Source organism: Peromyscus leucopus, chromosome 6 (genome assembly GCF_004664715.2).
Source record: "Peromyscus leucopus breed LL Stock chromosome 6, UCI_PerLeu_2.1, whole genome shotgun sequence".
Classification (NCBI taxonomy): Eukaryota; Metazoa; Chordata; class Mammalia; order Rodentia; family Cricetidae; genus Peromyscus; species Peromyscus leucopus.
In genome coordinates, this window is record NC_051068.1 from 132198435 (window position 1) to 132222577 (window position 24143).

The 24143-nt window shown below is 45.6% G+C and overlaps 1 protein-coding gene across 2 annotated transcripts in view; it reads left to right on the plus strand.

The window, feature by feature from the left end:
- LOC114700454 (choline transporter-like protein 3) overlaps positions 1-24143 on the plus strand; it is a 65623-nt gene that overhangs the window by 6036 nt on the left and 35444 nt on the right. For both annotated transcript variants that reach the window (XM_028880078.2, XM_028880079.2), the window contains exons 4-8: positions 3933-4093; positions 5921-6010; positions 8181-8305; positions 9442-9628; positions 21314-21479. In XM_028880078.2, the coding sequence (XP_028735911.2) occupies positions 3933-4093; positions 5921-6010; positions 8181-8305; positions 9442-9628; positions 21314-21479 (729 nt within the window). The remainder of the gene's footprint in view (positions 1-3932; positions 4094-5920; positions 6011-8180; positions 8306-9441; positions 9629-21313; positions 21480-24143) is intronic.

Genomic DNA, 24143 nt, shown 5'->3' on the forward strand with positions numbered 1-24143 from the left:
TCACCTCCCACTCAATTCTAGTTCTGGCCTCCTGCTCGACACTGTGTTGTTTACTTGGGTGAAATCCACATACAGATGTCTATACATCTTTCTGGGCGGCCCTCCAGACTCCTTTCTGCAAGCTGGAATGGTTTTGCTAGTGGCGATGAAATGTAGACGTGTGGAAGAAATCTCAGGCTGTGGACTAATGCACCTCTGGCCCAGTTAATGACGGGCATTTTCAGTGGACTGCTAGGCAGCCTGTCTCACCTGGAAAGTTAGTATTGGCAAGGTCTGCACTTGAGGGTGAAAGGCTGGGGCTGGCTGCAGAGGCAGAGTAGGAGGAGGTGGTGCCTCCAGGACACGTGGTATGGCATGTTTTCCCTTCCTAGCTCAGTGTGAGCCTGAGGAGGCCACTCATAAGAGATCCAAACTTCACATGTTTCTCTGTGTCCCTTTCAGGGTAAGATGGGTCATTCTTGTCATTCTTTATCAGCACAGGATTAGTGAATCACACACACACACACACACACATACACACACACACACACACACACACACATACACACACACACACACACACACGTTAGTAAAGCCACATGTATAAAATTATGAATAATGTTTAGATCAAAGGAATAAAAGAGCATTAAGTCTGTGTTTGCTCTTAGCTTTTAGAAACCCTGGTGAAACTTCAGAATACATTTGCTTTGAAAACACTTGCAATTTATTGGTGTTGTGAAACCGTTTAGTGTCAGAAAAGCAAAAGAAATTAGAGGTTTGGAAATCGGAAATCGGGAGCTAATTGCTGCTCTGCAGAAGGTATGATTATAGACCTGGGAAGGCAGGATAAGTGCCTGGGAAGTCCCTGTGTGCAATAAAAGAACTCATGTAGGTGGCGTGGGATCAGCTAGTATTTTGAAATCTGCACATTCGTGGGTTTAAAAAAAAATACTTATTTACTACAGCAGGAACAAAGATCCCATACAAAGACACCAAAATCAGTTTAAAAAGAACTGTATGAGAACCAGGGGAGGAAAACACCAGCGCCATTTTAGGTACAATGAAAAAACAAAAACAAATGCAAAGGTACTCTGTGTTAACCATACAGTCCAGCATGAAAAGACTTTATTCCTCTCTATTGGTCTATTAACCATACAGTCCAGCATGAAAAGACTTTATTCCTCTCTATTGGTCTATTAACTTATCATTATGGCAATGGGCAGATCAACAGGATTAAATCCAAATATGGTAATGTATTGCATGATAAAAGTGGCATTGTCAATCAATGGGGAAATGTGAATTATTTGATAAATGGTTATTAGGCCAACCAGGGAGACAGCCAATGGATGGTTTTCATATAGAAAATGAAACCAGAAGGTATTAGAAGCTTACAAGGATTCTTTCACATCCTGAAAGTGGGGAAGGCTTCTAACTCCTACTGAAATTCACTAAGACAAGCCCTCAGAAGGCTGAGACCCCTAGGGGAATTGCCATGAATCTGAGACCAGCACAAAACAGATAAAAATGTGATTTGAAAAAACCTAAGAAATCTAGTTAATACTATACTTGATGACGAGCAGTTCACACTTTATAGCTAAGATTAGAAACAAGCAATATAGCAGGAATCCTAATTGATCCTAATAATAAAAACCTGGAGCCAGATATCGAGGTAAATGCTCAAAGATCAGTAAAGGAGCCAGCAACTAGAGAGATTTCTTACCTCTATCAAATCTTCAGGCCTAAAGGGGGAGATCCTGTCTTTTATGAATCCTCCCCGTGCTGGGTCCTAGCTTGACCAGCAATTCTGAAGCTTTGCACTAGGGTTGAGGATGGAAGGGTCTAAATGAGTGACACCCCATCATCAGGGAGCAAATCCAACAACCGGCTCCTGGCTTCTAATTGACCTTTTACAAAGGATTCCTAGACAAATAGCTGACTGGATGAGGTCTCGGATGAGGAAAATGCCAGCTAATTCTGGTATCATCTTGTACAGCCAGAATATAAAGAAATGATGGAGGAGGGAGAGGAAAGGAAGAGGGGGAGGAGGAGGAGGAAGTAGGCTGATAATATAAATACTTCTCTCTATAAGAGATAGAGCCTGAGTTCCCTCCCCTTGATAGTAAGTGAGGCTCAGTGACTCATTTTTAAAATGTGTATTCTGGCCGGGTGGTGGTAGCACATGCCTTTAATCCCAGCACTCGAGATGCAGAGGCAGAGGCAGGCGGATCTCTGTGAGTTCGAGGCCAGCCTGGACTACAGAGGGAGTTCCAGGAAAGGCACAAAGCTACACCACTCAAAGGAAGAATTTTCCTGTTGAGTTTCCATTAAATCACTACTGGGCGACTCAGGGACTCTTTTTATAATATTGTGATCACCCAAGGAAGGTTCTTTCAGATGTCCATGTTGTACTTCAGTAGGAATTTCAGAAGCAATTTCTTCTTTCTTCTCCATTTCCTCTTTATACAGTTCACAAAATGGCGGCTGTCTGGCTTTCAACAGTTTGTTAGATAATCCAGCCCTTCTTAAACTGGGAGTTTTAGCCCCACTGTTTGGAGCCCATGGAGTGATGGGAGACCCTGTGATGATATCTGTGGTTTGTGAAGATTCTTTAGAATGTCTATTCCCGGGTGTGTTTACATTTTAGATAGGAGCCCAGAAAAGGTTAGCTTTCACACGGACTGACGGCAACAGTCACACAGCTTAGCTTCGCTTTCTGAGAGGACTGAAGAGAATCATTACTGTCATCAGTGCAGCTTCTGATCGACCCAGTCCATCCCCCTACCTGTTCCTTAAAGAAATGTGATGCTTACTGGGTGGTGGTGGCAGATGACTTTAATCCCAGCATTCGAAAGGCAGAGGCAGGCAGATCTCTGTGAGTCGAGGCCAGCCTGGTCTCTACAGCAAGATCCAGAACAGCCTCCAAAGCTACACAGAGAGACCCTGTCTTGAAAAAAAAGAAAAGAAAATTGAAAAGAAATGTGATTCTTGGTATGGGGAGAGGGTTCAGGGAGTAAAATACTTGCTGCTTCAGTATGAGTTCAAATCCCCAGCACCCATATAAAGGATGGCCACAGGGGTTGCATACATTATTACCCTGAGGTGGGAGACAAAGATCCTGCACTTACTGGCCAGCTAGTCAAGACAGTTGGTGAGCTCCAGGTTCAGTGAAGAGACCCTGTCTCAAAAACAAGGTAGAGTGAGAGGAGACAACTAATACTGACCACAGACCTACACACATATATGCACACGTGTGTGCATGCCTATACACATGTGAACATACACACAACCATGTACAGACAACACAAACACACACAAAAACACATACACAGAGAGAGGGAGGGAGGGAGAGAAGGAGAGAGAGATTTTATTTTGTACTGGAGTTAATAGTCTAAGGACCAAAACATAATCCAAAATGTTCCCATTTATTTATTTTTAAAAGGTGGTGTATAGATATTCCATGGGATGTCATTCAGCCTCTAAACAACCAAAAGGAAGAGCAGTTTCAAGAGTCTATTGTTTCCCTTAATCAGTTTCTCAACATGAGTATCAACTAATCACTGTAGCAGAGCAGGGTTGCATATCTTTCTAAGGCATGCTTTGAAAGCAGGATGCTAAACTTTTTTTACTATTTAAATTGTGTGTGTGCGTGCGTGCGTGTGTGTGTGTGTGTGTGTGTGTGTGTGTGTGTGTGTGTGTGTGTGTGTGTTTGAGCATGTATAATTGGGTCAGGGGCTGATGCTATCACACAGATGTGGAGGTCAAGGGCCAACATCCAGATTGAACTCGGGTCATCAGGCTTTAGAAGCAGGTGTCTTTATCTGCTGAGCCAGCTCATTGGTCATAAAGTCCTTTTTATAGATGCTGAGCTTCTGGTTTGGGGGTGTTGGAATTCTAAACATTTTTAAAGATAAATGACTGATCATTTCACCATTGATTCTGCCTCTTCTTTTCAGCAAGTCCTTCCCCTTATTTAACCGGTGCATCCCTCAGACCCCCGAGTGCTATTCCTTATTTGCATCAGTCTTGATAAATGATGCTGACGCTCTCCATCGGATTCTAAGTGGAATAATGGCGGGAAGAGACACCATCCTCGGCTTGTGTGTCTTCACATTCGGTAATTCTTGATTAATTTTATTTAGTAACTGTTTATGGTATGCCAAATTTCTCGACACTCGAGTACCTTGTGTAATGAAAACCAGCATCTTTGACTTAAATATAGAGCTTATGTATTTTCTTCACAGATTTGTTCAGAGGTTCAAGTGTGGACAGGGGCTGTAAGAATCGAAGACTAGTTGGCTCTCAGCTGGGAAGCAGTCCTGCATAGAACTGAGTTAAAATATTGGTCTGGCTCCTGTCTTTTGTTAACTCTGCATACAAGATGGGCAAATAAAACACTGCCACCTCATGCATTGGCTATGAAAAATGTAAGCATCAGGGGCACCAGACTCCAGTGCTGCTCGTCAGTGTGCCTTCCTGGCACACTTATAGACTGGTCAGTCTATGCGATCAGAAGGCTGCTGGCTGGGGAAAGGAAGGAGTGTGTGTCATGATATTGTCCTGGTCCTGATGGAGCCCTACCTGCTCTGAGCGAAGGCCTGCTCCCTCGTATCTTTGGGGAAGCAGCTGCCCATCCTTGAGCCTGTGGCTTCAATGCTGTGTTTCACCTTGCTAAGACTAAGGCAATTTTCTGTCTGAAGAGGTTAAGCCATGCTGCTTTGGACAAATATTGTAGGTCACTGCTCTTTCCAGCAGCAGGCCTCCCACCTCCAAGCTGAAGGAGACATTTTGGTCAGCCATCAACATATTTCTGCCTGTTTAAAAAAATTTACTTATTAGCTGAGAAGTAGTGTTGCAGGCCTTTAATCCCAGCACTTAGGAGACTTGCAGAGCTGAGACCCTAACCCAGGTCTGATTCCAAACCCTGTGTTAGTACCCACTGTACTGGAACATCTATAAGCAATCCCAGTTGCTTTATTTGTGAGAACTAGTGTTCCTAGTCACAGAAATATTCAGAAAAGTCACAATCCTAAAAACCCAAGTGTTAGAAAATAAAATGCAACATCTTACATATACAGTTTATTTAATAATTATAATAATTGATTTGTTAGATGTTGGTAGTGCATGCCTTTAATCCCAGCATTTGGGAGACAGAGGCAGGCGGATCTCTGAGTTCAAGACCAATCTGGTCTATAGAGCAAGTTCCAGGACAGCCAGGGCTACACAGAGAAACCCTGTCTCAAAAAAAAAAAAAAAAAAAAAAAGTAAGTTTAATTGTTTTTCATTGTCAAGACATTATTCTTTGAGATTTCATAAGCATATCCAAGAACATTAAGAGTTAGAACTGGTCCAGCAGTGGTGGCGCACACCTTTAAGCCCAGCATCGGGAAGGCAGAGGCAGGCGAATCTCTGAGTATAAGACCAGCATGGTCTACAGAGTGAGTTCCAGGACAGCCAGGGCTACACAGGGAAACCCTGTCTTGAAAAACTAAACAACAACAAAAAAAAAAGTTAGAACTTCACATAGCCCAACATAAAAGACAACAGACTTAAATATGGTAAAAATTTAAATAGTTAATTTGGACTTTTAAGAAAAAGTATGATTTCTTTTTTTACATCTACATTTTACACTTATTTTAATACATTATTTATTTATTCATTACTCATCTATCGTTATATTTAAACTTGAGAAGAATGCTGGCATTTTCAGAACCTCCTTACCACAGCTGACTTGTGTCGGAGGCCTAGGAGGGTATCCTGGGTATTTGTATTTAGTATTTGCTGTTTCCCAGGATGCTTGGAAATTGAGTAAACCCATCAGCCCTCACTTTCCTGGGCCTGACCAGCAATCACAGTTTTATGCTGACCACCCTTTCTACCCACCGCCCTCCCCTGCCGCCTTGTTGCCCTGGAGCATCATGTTTACCTCTGTTTACCTTTCCAGCCTTGTCTCTGGCCATGATGTTCACTTTCCGATTCATCTCCACACTTCTGGTCCACATCATCATTTCGCTGGTTATTTTGGGATTGCTGTGTAAGTATTTCCATTCTTTTTGAGTAAATGGAACAACTTTCCAGTAAGCACAGAGTTTAAAGGTTGGGGGGTTGGGTTTGGTTTGGTTTGTTTTTTAACTAACTAGAGTCTTAGAAGGGGATGCAGTCCAGCCCCATCTTCTCACATATGAGGAAAACCAGGCCTAGGGAGGCCGGTGGGAGTTGCTCCTGCCTCCCAAAGAAAGCTGATGTCCACTCTATCCTTGAGTCTACCTGTTGTGCAGCTTCTGAGACAAGCCTACCAACTGGGTGACCCTGGAGCCCATAACACTGGGCCGAGGACAGATCTCAGTGCTAGAGTCCTGCCAAGCATGCACATGGCCCTACATTCAATCCCCTGCACGGCAAACAAGCAACAACACAAAATTAAATTTTACTGATACTTAAATACATCATCAGGAAGAATTCCAGCTGGCCATGTTGGTGCACACCTTTGGTCCCAGCACTTGGGAGGCAGAGTCAGGTAGATGAACATCTGTGAGTTCAAGGCCTGCCTGGTCTACATAGCAAGTTCCAAGAGAACCAGGGCTGCATAAAGAGACTTTGCCTCAAAGAAAAAAAAATTTTTTTAAAAGAAGAAGAAAGAAAGGAATTTCTATCTTTCTTTTTGTTCATTTTGAAGGATTTATTCTGTGTTACACTTACTCTGTGGGCCTGTGAGAACCTATGATTGTCACACAAAGGCTCTGGTCAGTCTGAAGAGCAAGGCTGAGAAGGAGCAGAGACCAGGGGAACCTGTGTTGACCCCTCTTTTCCTTACAATAGATTGTGACTATCCTAGGAGTTTTGAGGAAAGAGGTAGAGGCCTCGTTTTGCAACTGATATAGGGCATTTTAATTTTGAATGAGCAATGTGACTGTAATGTTTTATCCCTTTGAATATTTAATTCTGCTCTCAGGCAGCCACACAGAGGCCTGGTGTCAGTCACCTTTCTGACTCTGTGACAAAACGCCTGAGTAAATCACTTAGAGAGATTTACTGGCTTGGCTCACAGTTCCAGAGGCTTCTCTCCACAGTCACTGGCTCCCTTGTTCTGAGCCTGTAGCGTTATTCTCCTGCCGGAAGCCTGTGATAGCCTAAGGCTGATTACTACTACCTCATGGCCACTAAGATGCAGAGAGTTCAGGTCCCCATAGGCCTTCCAAGCACATCTCCAGTAACCCACTTCCTTCAAGTAGATCCTACCTCCTACAGTTTCTTCTGCCTCCCAAGAATGCCAAGACTCGATCCAGCTGGGGATCTAGCCTTCAATACATGAGGTTCTAGGGAGCATTTCGGTTCTAAATCACAGCAAGCTCTGTATTGGAGAATGGCCACTGTGACCAGTGAAGGCTGTGGCATCCATCTTCCCATCTATGATCGGCAGACAACTATGACCTCCCTGGAGTTACAACAGTGATGGTTTATAGTCATGTTTTTATCTAGATGCAGATTATTTGCAGTGCCGCTGTATCTTCCCAGTGCACCTCTGATAACGTGATCTCCGTGGGCTGTGTAAATGACCCACCTTTGTGGGTAAGAAGCCAACATCCAGCCAGGCATAGTGGCGCATGCTTTTAATCCCAGCACTCAGTAGGCAAAAGCAGGTGGATCTCTGTGAGTTCAAGGCCAACCTGGTCTACAGAGTGAGATCTAGTACAAGCAGGGATACACAAAGAAACCCTGTCTTAAAAAACAAAAAGAAGAAGAAGAAGAAGAAGAAGAAGAAGGAGGAGGAGGAGGAGGAGGAGGAGGAGGAGGAGGAGGAGGAGGAGAAGAAGAAGAAGAAGAAGAAGCCAACATCCAGTCCCCCACGCCCAGGAGCTATCACCAGCAGACCTTCTGTGAATACTTTAGACTCGAATGCTCTTCCTCTGCTCACACTCATCCTGTGGACTAGGTTCCTGTGTCTCCAGAGACCAGTAGCAAGATTGACAGGTTCTCTGCAGACCTGGCTTTGTCCAGATCACCCAGAGAGAAGTGATGGGCTCCAAAACATCTGGGAATTTAGAACCTACTGTTTGAACAGGATCACTGGGTCAGAAGTGGCTAGACTGTGTGTGTGTGTGTGTGTGTGTGTGTGTGTGTGTGTGTGTGTGTGTGTGTGTGTGTAAAAGAGGAGTGGGTAATCTCAGGACACATGCCAAGCCTCCTATCACTTTGTTTTCTAGTTGTCTGCGGAGTCTTATGGTGGTTGTATTATGACTACACCAACGACCTCAGCACAGAATTGGACACGGAAAGGGAGAACATGAAGTGCATGCTGGCCTTTGCCATCGTCGCTACGGTCACGACGGTAAGACAAGCCCTTCCGAACGCTGGTTGAGTAGCCACCATCAGCTCTGAACCCAAGTTTCTGAATTCCAGCCAAAAACAACTTGGATGTTCCAGAAGGCTTAACACTCCAGAGGTCACAGGATGCATGCAGCCTTAGGGAGAACAGTGTCAGGAGTGTTGAGGTCAAGGAGTTTGTAGTAGATAAAGAGATACTTAGATGTGGGAGATTAGCGGTAACAAAGACAAACCAAGATGCTTGACCAGGAAGAGAATAGTCGAGAAGGCTGAATGGTATGGGGGTAAAGGATTCTGGTTTCCCTAATTTGGGAGACTTATAACTATTTCTATGTGGAGGAGAAACCCAGTCAAGAAGGCACAGCAAGTAGCTTTGAGGCATTGTCATTTTACGGCACATTCATATTCTCTTGCCTGTTGGCAGCCCATCTCTGGTGTGTGGCATGGAGGTGGGAAAAATAGAAGGTGTTTTCCTTGATCTTTCAAGAGCCTTATTCTCACCTTTGAACTCTGACTTATGGTGATATTTTATTTTGTACTAAAATGTTAATTGTATGTTAATAAATAAAGTTGCCTGGGGGTCAGAGCTATTAGAGCCATAGCAAGAGCATGGCGGTGGTGATGCACGCCTTTAATCTCAATACCATAGAAGACATGGAAGTCTCTACAGACAGGCAGTGACGAGGCAGTCATGTGTTTGGATTTACAGCCAATGAGAAGGCAGAACAGAAAGTCTATATAAAGTCAAACAGACAGGAAGTAGCTCTCTTTCAAAGAGGTCTCTGGCGGAAGAGCTAGCTACAGCAGGAAGGGCAAGGCTCTTAGCTCTGATCTCTTGACTTTCTTCTTTGCATTGGTTCTGTGTTCATTATTTAACAAGACAGTTGGTTACATCTACACTGACTGGCTCCTTTAGGCAGGGACTCAGCCTTGTTCGCCATTGTGACTGTGGGATCTCACACAGAGGCCAGTACATAGTAAGGTCTGAGTCAGTGCTTGGGAGTTGATCTTTTCAGTTACAACAGAAGTAATAAGTATCTTCCAAGAGAGCCGCTTGAGGCCAGTTAGACACTTCCGTTTCCAGCCCCACCCAGCCCTTCTCCGCTCTGCAGTGGTTTGCTCTGGCCTCTCTCTCAACAGGCGATTCTCCTCGTCTTGATCTTCACACTCAGAAAGAGAATGAAATCGGCAGTCGAGCTTCTCCAGGTGACAAACAAAGCCATCAGCCGCTGTCCTTTCCTGCTCTTCCAACCACTGTGGACATTCGCCATCCTCATTTCCTTCTGGGTCCTCTGGGTGGCTGTGCTGCTGAGGCTGGGAACTGCCGGTAAGTGGCGCCGTTTTAGAACTGAGCCGGTTCCTGGGAGCCCCAAAGCTCTTCTGGAACCAGGGGCTCAGTCACGGGGGACACTTTTGACTGGCCTTGGGGAAGCTGGGTTTTATGAGTTAATGAATTCAGTCAGGCTTGAAAACTTAGGTGAAACTTTAATATGAACCAAAGCTCACAGGGAGATGACTGTTAAATGTCTTCAGGTTTAAAGCTGGAGAATATAGCTCAGTGGGTGGAGACCTTCCCTAGCAAGCATAAAACCCTGAGTGAAATGGCACATGCTTATAATATCAGCATTACAGAAGTGGGGACAGGAAAATCACAAGTCCACAGTCATCCTTGGCTACTTAGTAAGTTTGAGCCAGCCTGGGCTGCATGAAACCCTGTCTCAAAACAAACAACAACAACAAAGTCTCCAGGTTTAAATCTTCTCCAAAGTAATTTGCCAGCTCCTGACAAATTAGTACTTCACAGATGGCACAGACTCCAGGGAAGATTCTGCTAAGTGAGTTGATTCCAGCAAGGCCAGCTTAAGTTTAAAACAAGTACATGTGGCCGTTCAGATTGCTTTGGTTTTGAAAGGCCACGCTGTAGCCTTCGTTCTCCTGGCGTATCCCAAGGCTGCGTCTCCACCAGGGGTCTTCCTCACAATCAGTTTCACTACTTTACCACACCCATATGTGGACCCCACCTGCAGGGATTCTGATCTTATTTGATTTGGGGGTAGGACAAAGTAGGTGGATGGATGGATGAATGGATGAATGGATGGATGGATGGACGGACGGATAGATGAATGAATGGATGGACAGATTTGGTATGGATATTTTTTGCTGGGTGGTCATGGCATTCTCCATTAATCCTAGCACTTGGGAGGCAGAGGCATGCAGATCTCCATTTGAGGCCAGCTTGGTCTACAGAGTGAGTTCCAGGATAGTTATGGCTATACAGAGAAAGCCTATCTTGAAAACAAACAAATATATAAACAATATATATATATTTTTATCATGCTAGTGGGGCATTAAGATTCTACATCAGTGTCATTCAAAGTGCTGTCTACAACGGTGCCGAAAGCCTAGGCCTAGGTATATACCCCATTGGTGCCTTCACTGAGAACTTCCTGTTATGAGAAAAAAATGGAGGGGACCCTGAAAAGATAGTACTTTCTTGCAACCACAAGGACCTGAGTTTGATCACCAGAACCCAACAGGTAGAGAGAGTCAGATCAGAGGGTCACTGGTTGGGGGATAGCCTGGCCTACTGGTCAAGTTCTACTGGTCAATCCCAGACCAATGAGAGGCACTGTCTCAATAATGAATTAGATGCTGCCTGGAGAGTAACACCTGAGGTTGTCCTCTAGCTTCTACACACACCTGCACACATGAGCTCCTTCATAAACATGTATACACACAGACAAACACACACACACACACACACACACACACACACACACACACGTCAGCTGGAAGAAATAACATGCTCAGTGGTGACCTTCATTCAACTGAAGCCAACTGAAGTATCCTTGCAGACTGGTACCAACCAGTGTGAGGACCAGCAGCTGGTCGGCGGCCCACAGTCCTGAAAATGCTTTGACTTTGCTCTTCGATTTGGTGATGGCCCAGATTCACACTCTGTGGCAAGTACAAGCAGTGAGTTACTTTACGAGACTGTTCCCAGGCAGACAAAAGCAGGAACAGACGTCACATCAATGAGGCTGGTGCAGTTCCTAATACGTTATCAAGTGTATCTTCTCCATTCAGTGAGGCAAAAATACATGCTCTTGCATGATGTCTACAATACAGATGCAGGCCCACGTCACAGAACAACTTCAGAGTTGTAGCTTCTTCTAAACTCAGTCCCCTTCCCTCTCCTCTGGAATTAAGTGATCCTACAGAATTAAGATGCTCACAGGTCCTTGGAAGCCACAGCCCCGGGAGACCCACATGTCCAGCTCTGGGGATGCTGGAGGAGCAGCCTCTTCTTCTGGAGGTCTCTGAAGGCCTCTAGGAATGTCCAATAACCACCCAGAGAGGAACCTGGGTCAAGCAGATAGACTATGATCATCAGAATGAGCTTTGTCTAGAAAGGAAAGAAAACTGAAAGATGTAAGGTAACGTGCACAAGATCCCAGTGCCTTCTTCCTCCACAACCTCTGCTCTTCCTTGCCATGTCATAGTTGAGAGGACCGCGTGGGCTCCCACCGTGGCGTCTCACTTCAGCCTTTAGAAAAGTGGCAGGAAGGAAGATGAGCACCCTTCCTCAGAAGTCACAGGCAGCACAGAACTCTACCCAACCCCAGTGGCCAGCCCCAAGGGACACGCTAACACCTACCTGCTAAGGAGGTCGGGAAATGAAGTTTCCATTTGCCCAGCCATGCATAGTGCAAAACTTAGAGGTCTATGACCCAGAAGGGAGGAGAACCTCTACTACAGCGGCACCTGAGAGGAATGCACACTGAGAGCCTTCCTCTAGCTCACTAGCTCAAGGTAGGCTCAGTGATGTCAGAAGGCAGAGCAGGAGCTGTGTGCGCCAAGTGGAGAAGCCAGCCGTGTGTTGAAAGGCCCCCAGCTGACTCCACACCAGGTGGTTCTCCTCCTCCAGCACTACGGTCCCCTTGTAACTTGTCTGCCATTCTGGAGTTTAAAGCGAGAAAATTAAAGACCCAGTAACCCAGTCACCCTTGATCTTCATGCAGCGAGGATGAGCCACGGCTCTCTGCTTCAAAGCTCTCTCGAATGGCGTCTCCACACTTTCCACTACTGACCTCACTTTCCGAGTGAAGCACCGACCCCACGGTGCAAGTGGATAGGCTGGAAATTGCCAGAATATCTGAAACAGATGGAGCAAATATAGACTCAGTGCAGGTCGAGAGAATCCCAGGAGAAGGGCCTGGTCTCAGGCAAGAAGGAAAAAACCCAGTCCTGAGAGTTGCCAGTGACACAGTAGAGTTTCTGCTCCAAAGCTGACTTGAGATTGGACTGCTAACTTGGTGCCTCGTGACATTCTCCTCCTTGGATCCAACAACAGTGCATTGACAGCCTCGGTCACAAGGACCCAGAGCGAAGAAGGCAGGGAGGCAGGAGGCCATTTGGTTTGACTGTAGCCTGTTTTTCCACAGCCACCTCAGAAGACCATGTGTCAGAGTGTGATAGTTCTCTGTTAGTGCAAGAGCTCAGGGGGCATGGATGAGAGGAGCCTGGGGGGAGAAAACATGAGCTGAGAGTCTAGAACCGAATGTAGCTCTCCGTCCGGGTAAGTTGGTCTTTGCCTTCCCAGCAGAGCGGGCGCTACAAAGAGTTACCCTTGCCCTCGCAGCTGTAGTCCAGGATCATGGACTCCCTCAGGCCACCTGACCCTCCTTTCTACACACTCATGGGCTGTCCAAGAGCACAAAGTCCCTTTTGTTCCCCAAGACCTCTTCTTTCAGTGTCAGTGGCTTGGCTCTGGGCCAAGCAGGCCAGCAACTGCATCGATGTTTGACTCTAGGAAGATGCCCCCGCTGTGCCTGTGAGAAGTGCGAGCAGCTTCCATGTCTTGGGAAAGGATGCTTTGCCAGAGAACACAGGTGGATAGTGCTCGGTGTCTCTCTGTGTCATTTAATGTCCTCTCGGGCAGTGATATGAGAGGACAGGATCTCTCTGTGTGTCCTACAGTGAAGGGGTGTGTGTGTGTGTGTGTGTGTGTGTGTGTGTGTCTGTGTGTGTGTGTGTGTGTGCTGTGGGGGGTATCCTCAGCAGGTAAATATTTATGAGTTTTCTTTAGGGGCTGGTGGTTGAATAAGTTAATAATTTAATGTGCAAAAAATACAGTGAATTTTGGTGGGTCGTGTTTCCTCGTGTGATCTGTTTCTCTAGTGACTTCATTCATCTGTTCACTAGTTCACAAGTTGTGGCATTTTGGAGATCATCTCAGCAGAGCCTATGAACATCCTGACAGCAGTAACATCTCGTAGTAGTCTGTTAGGACCTGTCTTCTAACTAATCCAATGACGTAAAGAGCCTGCTGTGATGGTGCACACCTGTCACTCCAGGAGGGACACTCAGAGGCTACAGCTGGGGGATCAGAAATTCAAGGCCTGGGCTACAAGGAGAGACCCTGCCTTTAAAAACCAAAGTCAAAACCAAACAAAAAGCAAAAGTCGTAGTTACCTTAGGAATCCAGCACACGCTGTTGGTGAGCAGAAAAGAGCCCAGATGATCTGGGTGGCAAGAGATCACTACGGTGGCCTAGAAGTCCAGAGTGGAGAACAATAGAAAAGGGTGTGTGTGTGGGGGGGGTATTTCCAGGTCCACGCGGTGCCTGAAAGGGCAGTCACAGCCATGTACACAGTGCACTTGGAACAGGCACTCAGCTACGCTTGGAGAGGAGGCAGCAGGCTCAAACAGAGTTCCCATCAGAGGCGCCAGGGGCCAGGCTGCTTCAGATTTCCTGGGGAATCAGTTCTCTGTGCTATGTCCATGGGAGGCTGAGCTGGAGGAGAGCTTTGCCTTGCAATTGAAGGGCCGTATGTTGTGGCTGTTGTTGTTGTTGTTGTTGTTGTTAGGAATTAACATTGACTAAGGAATATCTCACACTGGTCTCAGCCACACTCATTATTTGTTCCCCCTCTGCTGTGCCTGGTGGATTTGAGAACACAGTATCTAAGAAAATTATCAGAGATCTAGAAGATGATTCAAGTTATTTCACTGAGCCTGCCGATGGCCAGCCTTGTCTTGGAACAGAGCGAGGAAGAGAAGAGAGTCTGCAGGGGCTTCCAGAAGTTCAGGTCATTTCACTGCTGCAGAGAAAAGCCGTCCTCATGGGCCACTCTGTGCCTTGCTCCAGTGTGATCTGACCTAGAACCCACTCCCCTTCCCGACTCTCACCCCAGCCCCCCACCGCCAACTGCTTCAGAAGCTAGGCATTCTTAAATTTGTTTCCAGTGTTCTGTTTCGTGATGATAGTCTACAAATTTCTTGGGCATGTAAACTTGAGTATTTCTTGTGTATTGTTTTCATATTCTTCCTTCTTTCAGCAAATACTGATTGTCTGCCTAGTATGTGCTCATCTCTGGAGATGTATTATGTGTGCCTACTATGTGCTTTGGGTACTTGAAATAGAGCAGTGAGTCAATAGTCCCTTTCTCCAGCAAGAGGAGTAAATATCGTGTGTCTCAAGGTGCTCGTTACTATGAAAAAGATGTGTGGCTGCCTTAGTTAAGGTGTCTATTGCTATGATAAAACCCCATGACCAAAAGCAACTTAGGGAGGAAGGGGTTTATTTGGCTTATGCTTCCACATCACTGTACAATATTGAAGGAAGTCAGGACAGGAACTCAAACAGGGCAGAAACCTGGAGCTGATACAGAGGCCGTGGAGGAGTCCTGCTTACTGGCTTATTCAGCCTGCTTTCCTAGAGTACCCTGGGTCACCGGGCCAGGGTGGTACCTCCCATGGTGAGGTAGACCCTCACACATGAATTATCAATCAAGAAAATGCACCCACAGGCCAATCTGGCAGGGGCATTTTCTCAGTTGAAATTCCCCTTTTAAGATGAGTCTAGCTTGTCATCATCCACAAGTATAAGAACATTAAGGAGAGGGGAACTCTCTTACTACACATCTTACTAATGTGTAGTTGGCTTTTTTTTTCTTTTGGGGGGGCCACACCCAGCTCCCAAATAAAGATTTAGAGGCTTCATATTCTTTGTTACAAATGCCTGTCCTCCACTTAGGCTTGTTTCTAGCCAGCTTTTCTGACTTAACTAATTATCCTGTTTCTCTTTATCTATGTATTTCCCTTGGAACTTTTTATCTTTCTTTCCTTCTTTCTGCATGTCTTACTTCCCTGCTTCCTCTGTGGCTGTTAGCTGGGTAGCTCAGTGGCTGGCCCCTGGTGTCCCAGTCCTCATTTCCTTCTCCTTTTCTCCTCCACTCTTTCTTCTCCCTCATTCTTTCCTCTTGCCTAGATTTCTCCTCCTATATTTATTCTCTCTGCCCACCAGCCCTGCCTATCCTTTCTCTGCCTAGCTATTGGCCATTCAGCTCTTTATTAGACCAATCAGGTGCCTTAGGCAGGCCAGGTGAAACAAATGCAACACATCTTTACATCATTAAACAAATGCCACGTGAACAAAAGTAACATACCTCTACACAGTTAAAATAACAGTCTGCAGCATAGACAAATACAACACATCTTTGCCTGGTTATAATATCCCACAGCAGACATGTTTGTTCTTTCTCTGTCTCTCGGCTCAGTGTGCTACATCAGAATGGACATTAATGGACATTTTCCTCTTATTTTCCCTAATTTTCCTGCAGCCAGAGCAGAGGCAGAAGCTAGGCTGGGGGGCTCAGAAGGCCACAGAGTCAGTAAGACCTGTAGGCCAGTTTTCTAGAAAAGCTGCAAGAAAAATACACAGAACATTTTAGAAAACTGAGCCTTTTGAATTGTGTCTGCTCCTTTGGGGAACCTGTCCTGTCTGGTTGTTGGTCTGTCTTTCTTACAAATCTGCCATTTACAATGATCAGTTTACCACTACAGTCTCTTAAAATGCTTTAAAACTTGCCAATAACATCAAGGCTACAGCTAGGTATATAATGAATTCTACCAGGTTATTCTAGTGTGTTGCAGAGAGATCTAGAAAGTTGCCTCAAACATCTTCAATAGAATATCTTGTGGATTGGAATAATGTCTCTGCTCTTCCAGAGGACCTAGGTTCAATTCCTAGCACCCAGATGTCAACTCACAGCCATCTGTAATTCCAGTTGCAGGGGATATGATACCTTCTTGTGGCCTCCATACCTTCTGTGTATACACACAGACACAAATGCAGGCAAGACACCCACACACATAAAATTGAAGTTAAAAAATAGAACATGTCCTTTGAAGAGTGTCCACCAATCTCTATGTCCATCCACTAATTCAACGTTTACTGTGAGCTAAAAATCCTGAGCTGAGCAGTGGTGGTGCACACCTTTAATCCCAGCCCTTGGGAAGCGGTGGCAGGCAGATCTTTGAGGTGTAAGCCAGCCTGGTCTACAAAGTAAGTTCCAGAACATCCAGGGCTATAGAGAGAGAAACTCTGTCTTGAAAAAAAAAAAATTCTATTAAAACATGTGGAAATGTAGCTTTCCTTCTCAGTTAGAAGACAGGAAAACACACAGTGAGTAAAGCAAGCAAATGACAGAATAATTGGTAAGAGGTATGGAGAAAAGCGAATCAGAGGAAAAGAACCGTAAATGTCTGAGGAGACAGGAGCTCATTTTTAATTTGGCCATAGGGTTAGGGTTAGGGTTGAGCAAAAGAACATACTTGAACAAAGACTTGAAAGCAGTGTAGACAGGGCCACAAGGCAGACCTAGGGAAGGAAGAATGTCTCAAGTAGAAGACCGTAAAGAAGACAGGGTTCTGGGGCACAGGAAGGAAGCACATTCAGCTAGAATGGTGTCATTAAGACAGCAGACCGAAGTCAGAGAAGGCATGAGGTCAAATCCTGGGATGTGTGGTGGGAAGTTCAGAGAACAGGAACATGACACGATGTTCTTTTTAATGCATTTACAGGATGGAGAGAGATGGCGGTGCCCGGCTACCAGGTCTTTGTGTTGCAGTGTCACATACTGGGCTCTGCAACGACTTCAGAATGAGTAGCATTTGCTGGTGCAGTAGATGAAGGAGGAAGGCCAAAGAGCTGGCCATGGCTTTGTGTTGTTTTGTCTTTTCTCTAACTTTAGCCGCTGGAAGATGAGATGGGAATTAACAGAGATGGGGCAGAAAGTTCAGAGGGGCATTTCATAAGTAGAAATTAATTTAGGGAGTTATTTTTTTTAACAACTAGATGGATGTTTCTAATAAGCAATGAGTCTGAAGTTCAGAAGGAACGTACAAACAGTATTTGGGAGGAGATAGAGGATTGTGCTTTGAGACATTTCAGTGTTGAGACATCCTAGAAGGCTGGGGCTCAGCTCGGTGGTAGAGCACTTGCCTAGATTTGCTCTTGAAAATAAATAGCCAGGCGGTGGTGTCACATGCCTTTAATCCCAGCACTCGGGAAGCAGAGGCAGGCGATCTCTGTGAGTTCGAGGCCAGCCTGGGCTACCAAGTGAGTTCTAGGAAAGGCGCAAAACTACACAGAGAACCCCTGTCTTGAAAAACCAAAATAAATAAATAAGTGGGTTCTGGAGAAAAGGAGGGACAGCAATGGGGGCTGAGAGTGAAGGCTGGGGGTAGGTGACAAGAGTGGTATTCTGGAAAAAGGTTTCCAGGGCCTGTGAGTGGTTCCGTGTCTAAGCTAGGAATGGAGATCTCAGCATTGATTTCTTACAGCACATCGGAGGTCAGTCTATTGTAATTGTTGTAGATGAGGGGGAAGGGGGCCATGATTGGAGCCTCATGAAGGGAGGATAGGAATTGGAAAGATCTAGTATATGGTCAGTCGGGACGGATTGGACTGTGAAAGAGCCAAGGAAGCAGCAGTCCAGAGTCGATTTGTTTTCATGGAGAGGAGTTGAGAATGGCCCAGGAAAGGGAGTATTTTGATGGAGAAGAGCAGAATTGTGAAGATGACTTTTCAAGGGTGTGGGAAAGAGTAGGATCTAATGGCAGGGTTGGCCTCAGGCTCAAGGGCAGCTTGCCCTTTGAAGGGCCGAGGTTAAATTCTGGACACGTTGATAAGTATGCGTGGGGAGCAGGCAGGAGTGAGGTCTTCCGATTGCCTCATTTTTCTTAGAGCAACAGGAAGTGAAGTTATCGGCTCTGTGGCTGGAGGAGAGATTATAAAGCAGTTGTCGAGAAGACTAGATGAGCAAACCAACATGGCCACCTGTTAAGTCCTCAGAGTCTCAGAGGAGGCATCTTCTGGTTTTCTTTCGCATATTCCATTTTTCCTGCTAATAGCTAATGTCCATCAAAATGCCAGCATGCGGTAGGTGTTCAATAAGTGTTTAATTTCAGCATTGGGATCATATTACCCATAACTCCTTTGTAATTAACCATGCATCACGCTTTATTCTTAGCACCTTATCGGTTTATTACATTTGCAGGTGGTGGCTACTTGTGTCACATTTAGATTCAGGAAGCGATGCAGTCAAGTCACGAGGGAATGCGAAGCAGCTATTGCAATCCTTAGTGATAAGTGAAAACACAGATTTGCTTGTGGTTGGTCAGCTCCCCAACAGGATCTTGCCCGCACCTCCAAGGCCCATCCAGGAGAGGGCAGTCCTGCATGCATAAGCATTCCTGCCCCACCCTCAGGCTCTGGAACACGGTGAAGGTTCCCAGGCTTTCAAGCCACAGTGCCTGATCCTTTAAGAGATTTATTTGCTTAAAGCAGTGGTTCTCTTGCAGTGATTTCCCCCCGAGTGGCATTTGGCATCATCTGGAGGTATTTTGAATCATCATAAATGGGGAGTAGAGGCAAAGTGCACTCCTAAACACCCACAAATGGATCAAACAATCGCTACGCTCTACAGGGAGATAATCTGCTCCAAAGTGCCAACCAGTGCACTGAGAAGCTGAATAATCCTCTCTCAATGAACATCTGTAAACAACTCAGTAAAACTGAGACAGAGGAAGAAATGAAAGGCACTCAGGGAGATGCAGAGATGGCTCCCTGGGTAAAAGCACTTGGTGTTTGAGCCTGACAACCTGTGTTTGGATCCCCAAAACCTCCATAAAAGCTGGGCCTGGTAGTGCAAGCCTCCACAATCCCAGCACGCTATAGGGAAAGGGGAGACGGGTGGAGCTCCAGGTCAGCCAGCTAACATGGCTTATGCAGCAGTAAAGAGACCGTCTCAAACAAGACAAGAAGGCAAAGACTAAAGCCTGAAGGCTGTCCTCTGATGGCCACATGCATGGCATGGCATGCATGCCCACACCCTCACACCTGAGCACGCCCAATTGCCGGCACACATGGGCTGAGTGGAGGAGATTCAGCACTTCGGCCCACAGAAATCTGTCAGAAAGACCCTCTGGGCTTTGCTTCTTTGGAGGATATCAAGTCTTTGAGGGCCAAGTGGATCGATTTATCACTTCAGACGCCCCACGCTCCACATGCTGGCTGTTGTCACCAGTGTGACAAGCTAGGAAATGGTAGCAGTGACCATGCAGGACAGCCAAGAGGGCAGATTGTCTTCTTAGCATCCATATCTGTGTGAGAAAAGTGACGCCACAAACCCCCTTTATGTAAATATCCTCCACTTCCAAAACGTAATTTGCTGCTGGGACTCACGGTCTTGCTGCTTGTTCTCAGGCCCTGTGTCCTTCAGATGGTTCAGTGTGCTGTCCTCAAAGCCTGCCGGCCTGATTCACCTAAAGGACTTTGTCATCATGAGGGGCCACTTCCTTGCATTTTTGGAACGCTTTTCTGAAATACACCAGCTTTGGAAAAAACATAGGCATATTTCTGAATATGTGCCTCACCGGAAACACATCTCTTTCCAAGCCATAATGAGCTCAGCATTCAGTAGCCCAGTGTGGCTGGATCTCTGTAAAGCAAGCTACCCCAGCGCCTCTCGCAGTAGGAATCCTGTTTGGCAGAATTTAGAGAGGAAGGAGTGAAGATCAATCTCCTTCTGTGGTTTTGATTCACACGTGACTGTCTTCATCCTTCCCTTTGTGCATGAACTCTGTTGTGAATATCTAAAGGTGAAGGAATGGATGAACTGATCATCTGTGTGTAGCTGTGACAAGAAGCACAAAGACATGTTTAAATCACAGGCAGGCTGCAGGTTTCACCAAAGACCAAAGTGCCTGCTTTCTTTATCTTAGTAGTTTATTTAAAGAGCTTATGAGAGAACATATAGAAATCAAGCATGGCCACAGAGCTGGAAGCTAGTTTTCCAGTATCTGCAGAGCTAATCTAAAGGATTCTTTAGGTTGGAGGAGAAAGGAGCAGTGGAACATTATTAATAAGCCCTTACTGAACTTAATTTAATACAGTATTATACTCCTGAAATACAAGATAACAATAATACGATATCAATGAAGATAATGATAATTGTTATCACCCATGGAGGGATACTTCTGTGGACCAGGCTTTATCTCAGAAGCGATCTAAATTATATCACTTCATGTTCAAACTACCTAGAGGAAGTTAGTACCCAGGCAAGACTAAGACTCCAAGAAACAACATAATGTGCCCCAGCCTGGCAAACACTAAGCTCCAAATCAAGGACCTCAGGCATCTTACATGTGCTAAGAGAGTTTGCTCTTGCAACAAACTCTAAATGGAATCCCTTTGAGTAAAGGAAGGCTCTCCATAGTCTCTCTCATGGAGTCTAAGTTCTTCGGTGAAGAGTTCTATAATACAGCCATAATATTTTCGTGTGTTTTTGTCAATGTAACCTATTTGGCCCACATCATACACGGTGATGTAACAGAAAGTATACAGGGCAAGATGTCCTTCTATCAATCATAAGACACCCCTAAAGTTAGACTCTTTGGAACCCATTTTCACACCTTCAAAGTAGAGTGAATTTTAGAGTGTATGTCAAGTGTCTATCAAACTCCCCACAGTCACTGTCAATACTGCTGTTCGTTCCATTTAAATTCTCAAATTTTAGTGTTTGCTGTATGAAATTAACTGTTACTTTGACATCTGCATTTTGCATAGTGCCAAAGACCAAGCATGAAGAAACATGGCCCGTTGACGCATCTTCCAAGATCAGGGAAATATTGGTGTAAAGCATGTTTGTATTTTAAATTTTAGGCACTGCCCAGGTGATGGAAGGTGGCCAAGTGGAATACAAGCCTCTTTCGGGCATTCGGTACATGTGGTGGTACCATCTAATTGGCCTCGTGTGGACTAGCGAATTCATCCTTGCATGCCAGCGGCTAACAATAGCGGGAGCAACTGTCACTTGCTATTTCAACAGGTGAGGCCAGTCCTTGACCCTGTGGTCTGTCTGCATGCTTCGGGTTGTATATGCATCTCTGAAGATATTTGGGAGTTTCCACTCAGCTCTTTAAAAGAGAGTAACAAGAATTAGAAAAACAAACCAACAAAAAGATTAAGCTAAAATTTGGCCTAAATGCTCACGGATGAGTCAGAAGAAGTAGTCGGCCTTAAATCTCACACATTCCCAGGCTCTTTTGCTTATACTAGAAACTATAGAAAGAAATCAAACAGCAAAGTAATCTTATCACCTAGAACTAACAAATACCTAAAAGAAAGGGTTATATTCTCCGTTCCTACCAACTTCAGACTTTAAACATTATTGATCTATTTTAAATACACTCCAGTAGCTCTATCAACTATTTTACCTCTGTGAAATCAGAAGAATATTTACTGCAAACCATAATTCATTTCCTTAGCATTAAGTACTAGTGAATTGATTACTCACTTCTGTATCTATATATAGGTAATACCTCATGAAAATAATTGAAGACTCCTCCTCCTCTACTCCCACCCCACCCCCACCTCACATATACCTGAGCTCTTTGTATCTCTCGTGTTTAACTCTCCAGGGATTGTAGCCAGAAGAGCAGGCTCGGGACAATGACAGGGTTGGACTTGGAACAGGAAGTTTACTCCTGGTAGAGCTGACCCTCCTCTAGCCTCTCAGACCAAATGAGTAGATAAACATGAGCTTTCTGGGGTGAGAAAGCCAAGCAGCCATGACTCATGCCACTGAACAGTTGCCTCCGGACGATAAAGAGCACTGTGGGTTTTTAATCCGGCGGTACCCTTTGGGAACCACATCATTAGAGACTCTGGAGGATCCCAAAGGGGCTGCTGCCCTCGGTTGTCATTGAGAGCCTCCCAGCAGTGGAGGTGGGAGCTGCTTGGCCTCCAGCAGGAAACACATATCTGTCCAGCCAAATTGGCCAGCAGGTAACATCTGTCCGACAGATTTATGTTATCATAGCATAAACCAGACTAAGGCGTTTACAGCAAGGGCGTGGATGCAGAGGTCCAGTGGTTCACGGGCATTGATCCCAGCCCTCCCTTCTCTCCACACTCCATCATGAAAGAAGTACAAAGGAGTAAATACACAGACGGTGGGAAATAGGCAAGCAATGGCAACAGATGAGAACCATCAGCCTTGAAACACGTGACTTCGGACGCTAACGTCAAAAAATGAAATTCAGTCACGTGATGAAAACTGAAGACAGGATCCGCCCCAGCGGGAAAAGCTAAGTCGGCTTGTGGGCTTGTGCGTGCAGGCTGTGTGCAGACACGCAAAGAAGATGCTGGCTGGACACAGAAGCCAGAGGCAGGAAGTCAAGTATGAAATGTGCTTCCAGCCCAGCCAGATGGCTCCGCCGGTGACAGCGCCTGCCGTGAAAGCCTGGTGACCTGAGTTTGATCCCCAGAATCCATGCTAGAAAGAGACACCTGACTTCCGGAAGCTGTCCTCCAACTTCTACCAGGACATTCCCCGGCCCTCACGCTTTCATGAACACAGCATGTGGATAGACGCACAACAATAATAAGTACAAATTTAAAAGCAAATAAATACACAATAAAATGTGCTTCCAAAGATGCTAAGTCTTCAACCCCTAGACGCTTCCTCCATAGAGAGAGAGGACGCCTTTACTGTCCAGGACTATAACCCAGAGAGGGTCTGCTCATGGGTGTCCAGCACAGCTGAGGCTGGAGCAATGCTGTGTGCTGAACCAGGGAGAGCAAGTAGACGCCTATGCACTGATTAGTGAGGGCCCCATCACCATCACACCCCACATTCCACAGCTCAGTTCCCAGGATCTTGGCAGCCAGGTTGGTGCTCTAAAGGGGGGAAGTTTTCTAATCCAAGTCAGGAGCCACAGGAGCCCCTGGTGAAGCTGACTTCCAGACTCCTACCCCAGCACAGGCGCTCCCCCGGCGATAAGCAGTCTCTCTCGCTCGGAGCATCCAAGGGTCTGTGAACTGCTCGTTAGTGCTTACGGTGCGTCCGAAGAAAGTGAAAGAGATTAGACACCAAACCAAAGGAATTTAGGGGAAACAGACACAGTGCAAGCTGCAAAGGAACCCGGGGACAGGGACCATAATACAGAGAACAAAGAATGTGAGCCCATTAACTAAGACTCCACACATAAAAATGAATATGGAGAGAACAAGGAAGACCTTTTGATAATCAGCTATTTCAAAACTAGGAATTTTCTATTGAATGCTTAAACTATGAAGCTGAAGAATTCTTCTAGAAAGTTGAACAAAAAGACAAATGGGAAAATAGGAGGAGGGATAACATGTTAGGATTATTTAGGAAACCCACCACCTCACTAATACAGTTTTAAAAAGAGCAAACAAAAAAAAATATTTTTGAGGCAGGGTCTCATGTAGCCCAGACATGGAACTCGCTGTGTTACTGAGGGTCACCTGGATCTCCCAATCCTCTTGCCGCCTCCCCTGAAGGTCTGAGAATTTCAGGCATACACTACCACACTGAATTGTAGCATATGCCGGGTGTGGTGGCGCACGCCTTTAATCCCAACATTTGGGAGGCAGAGGCAGGCAGATCTCTGAGTTCCTGGCCAGCCTGGTCTACAGAGCTAGTTCCAGGACAGCCAGGGCAACACAGAGAAACCCTGTCTCAAGA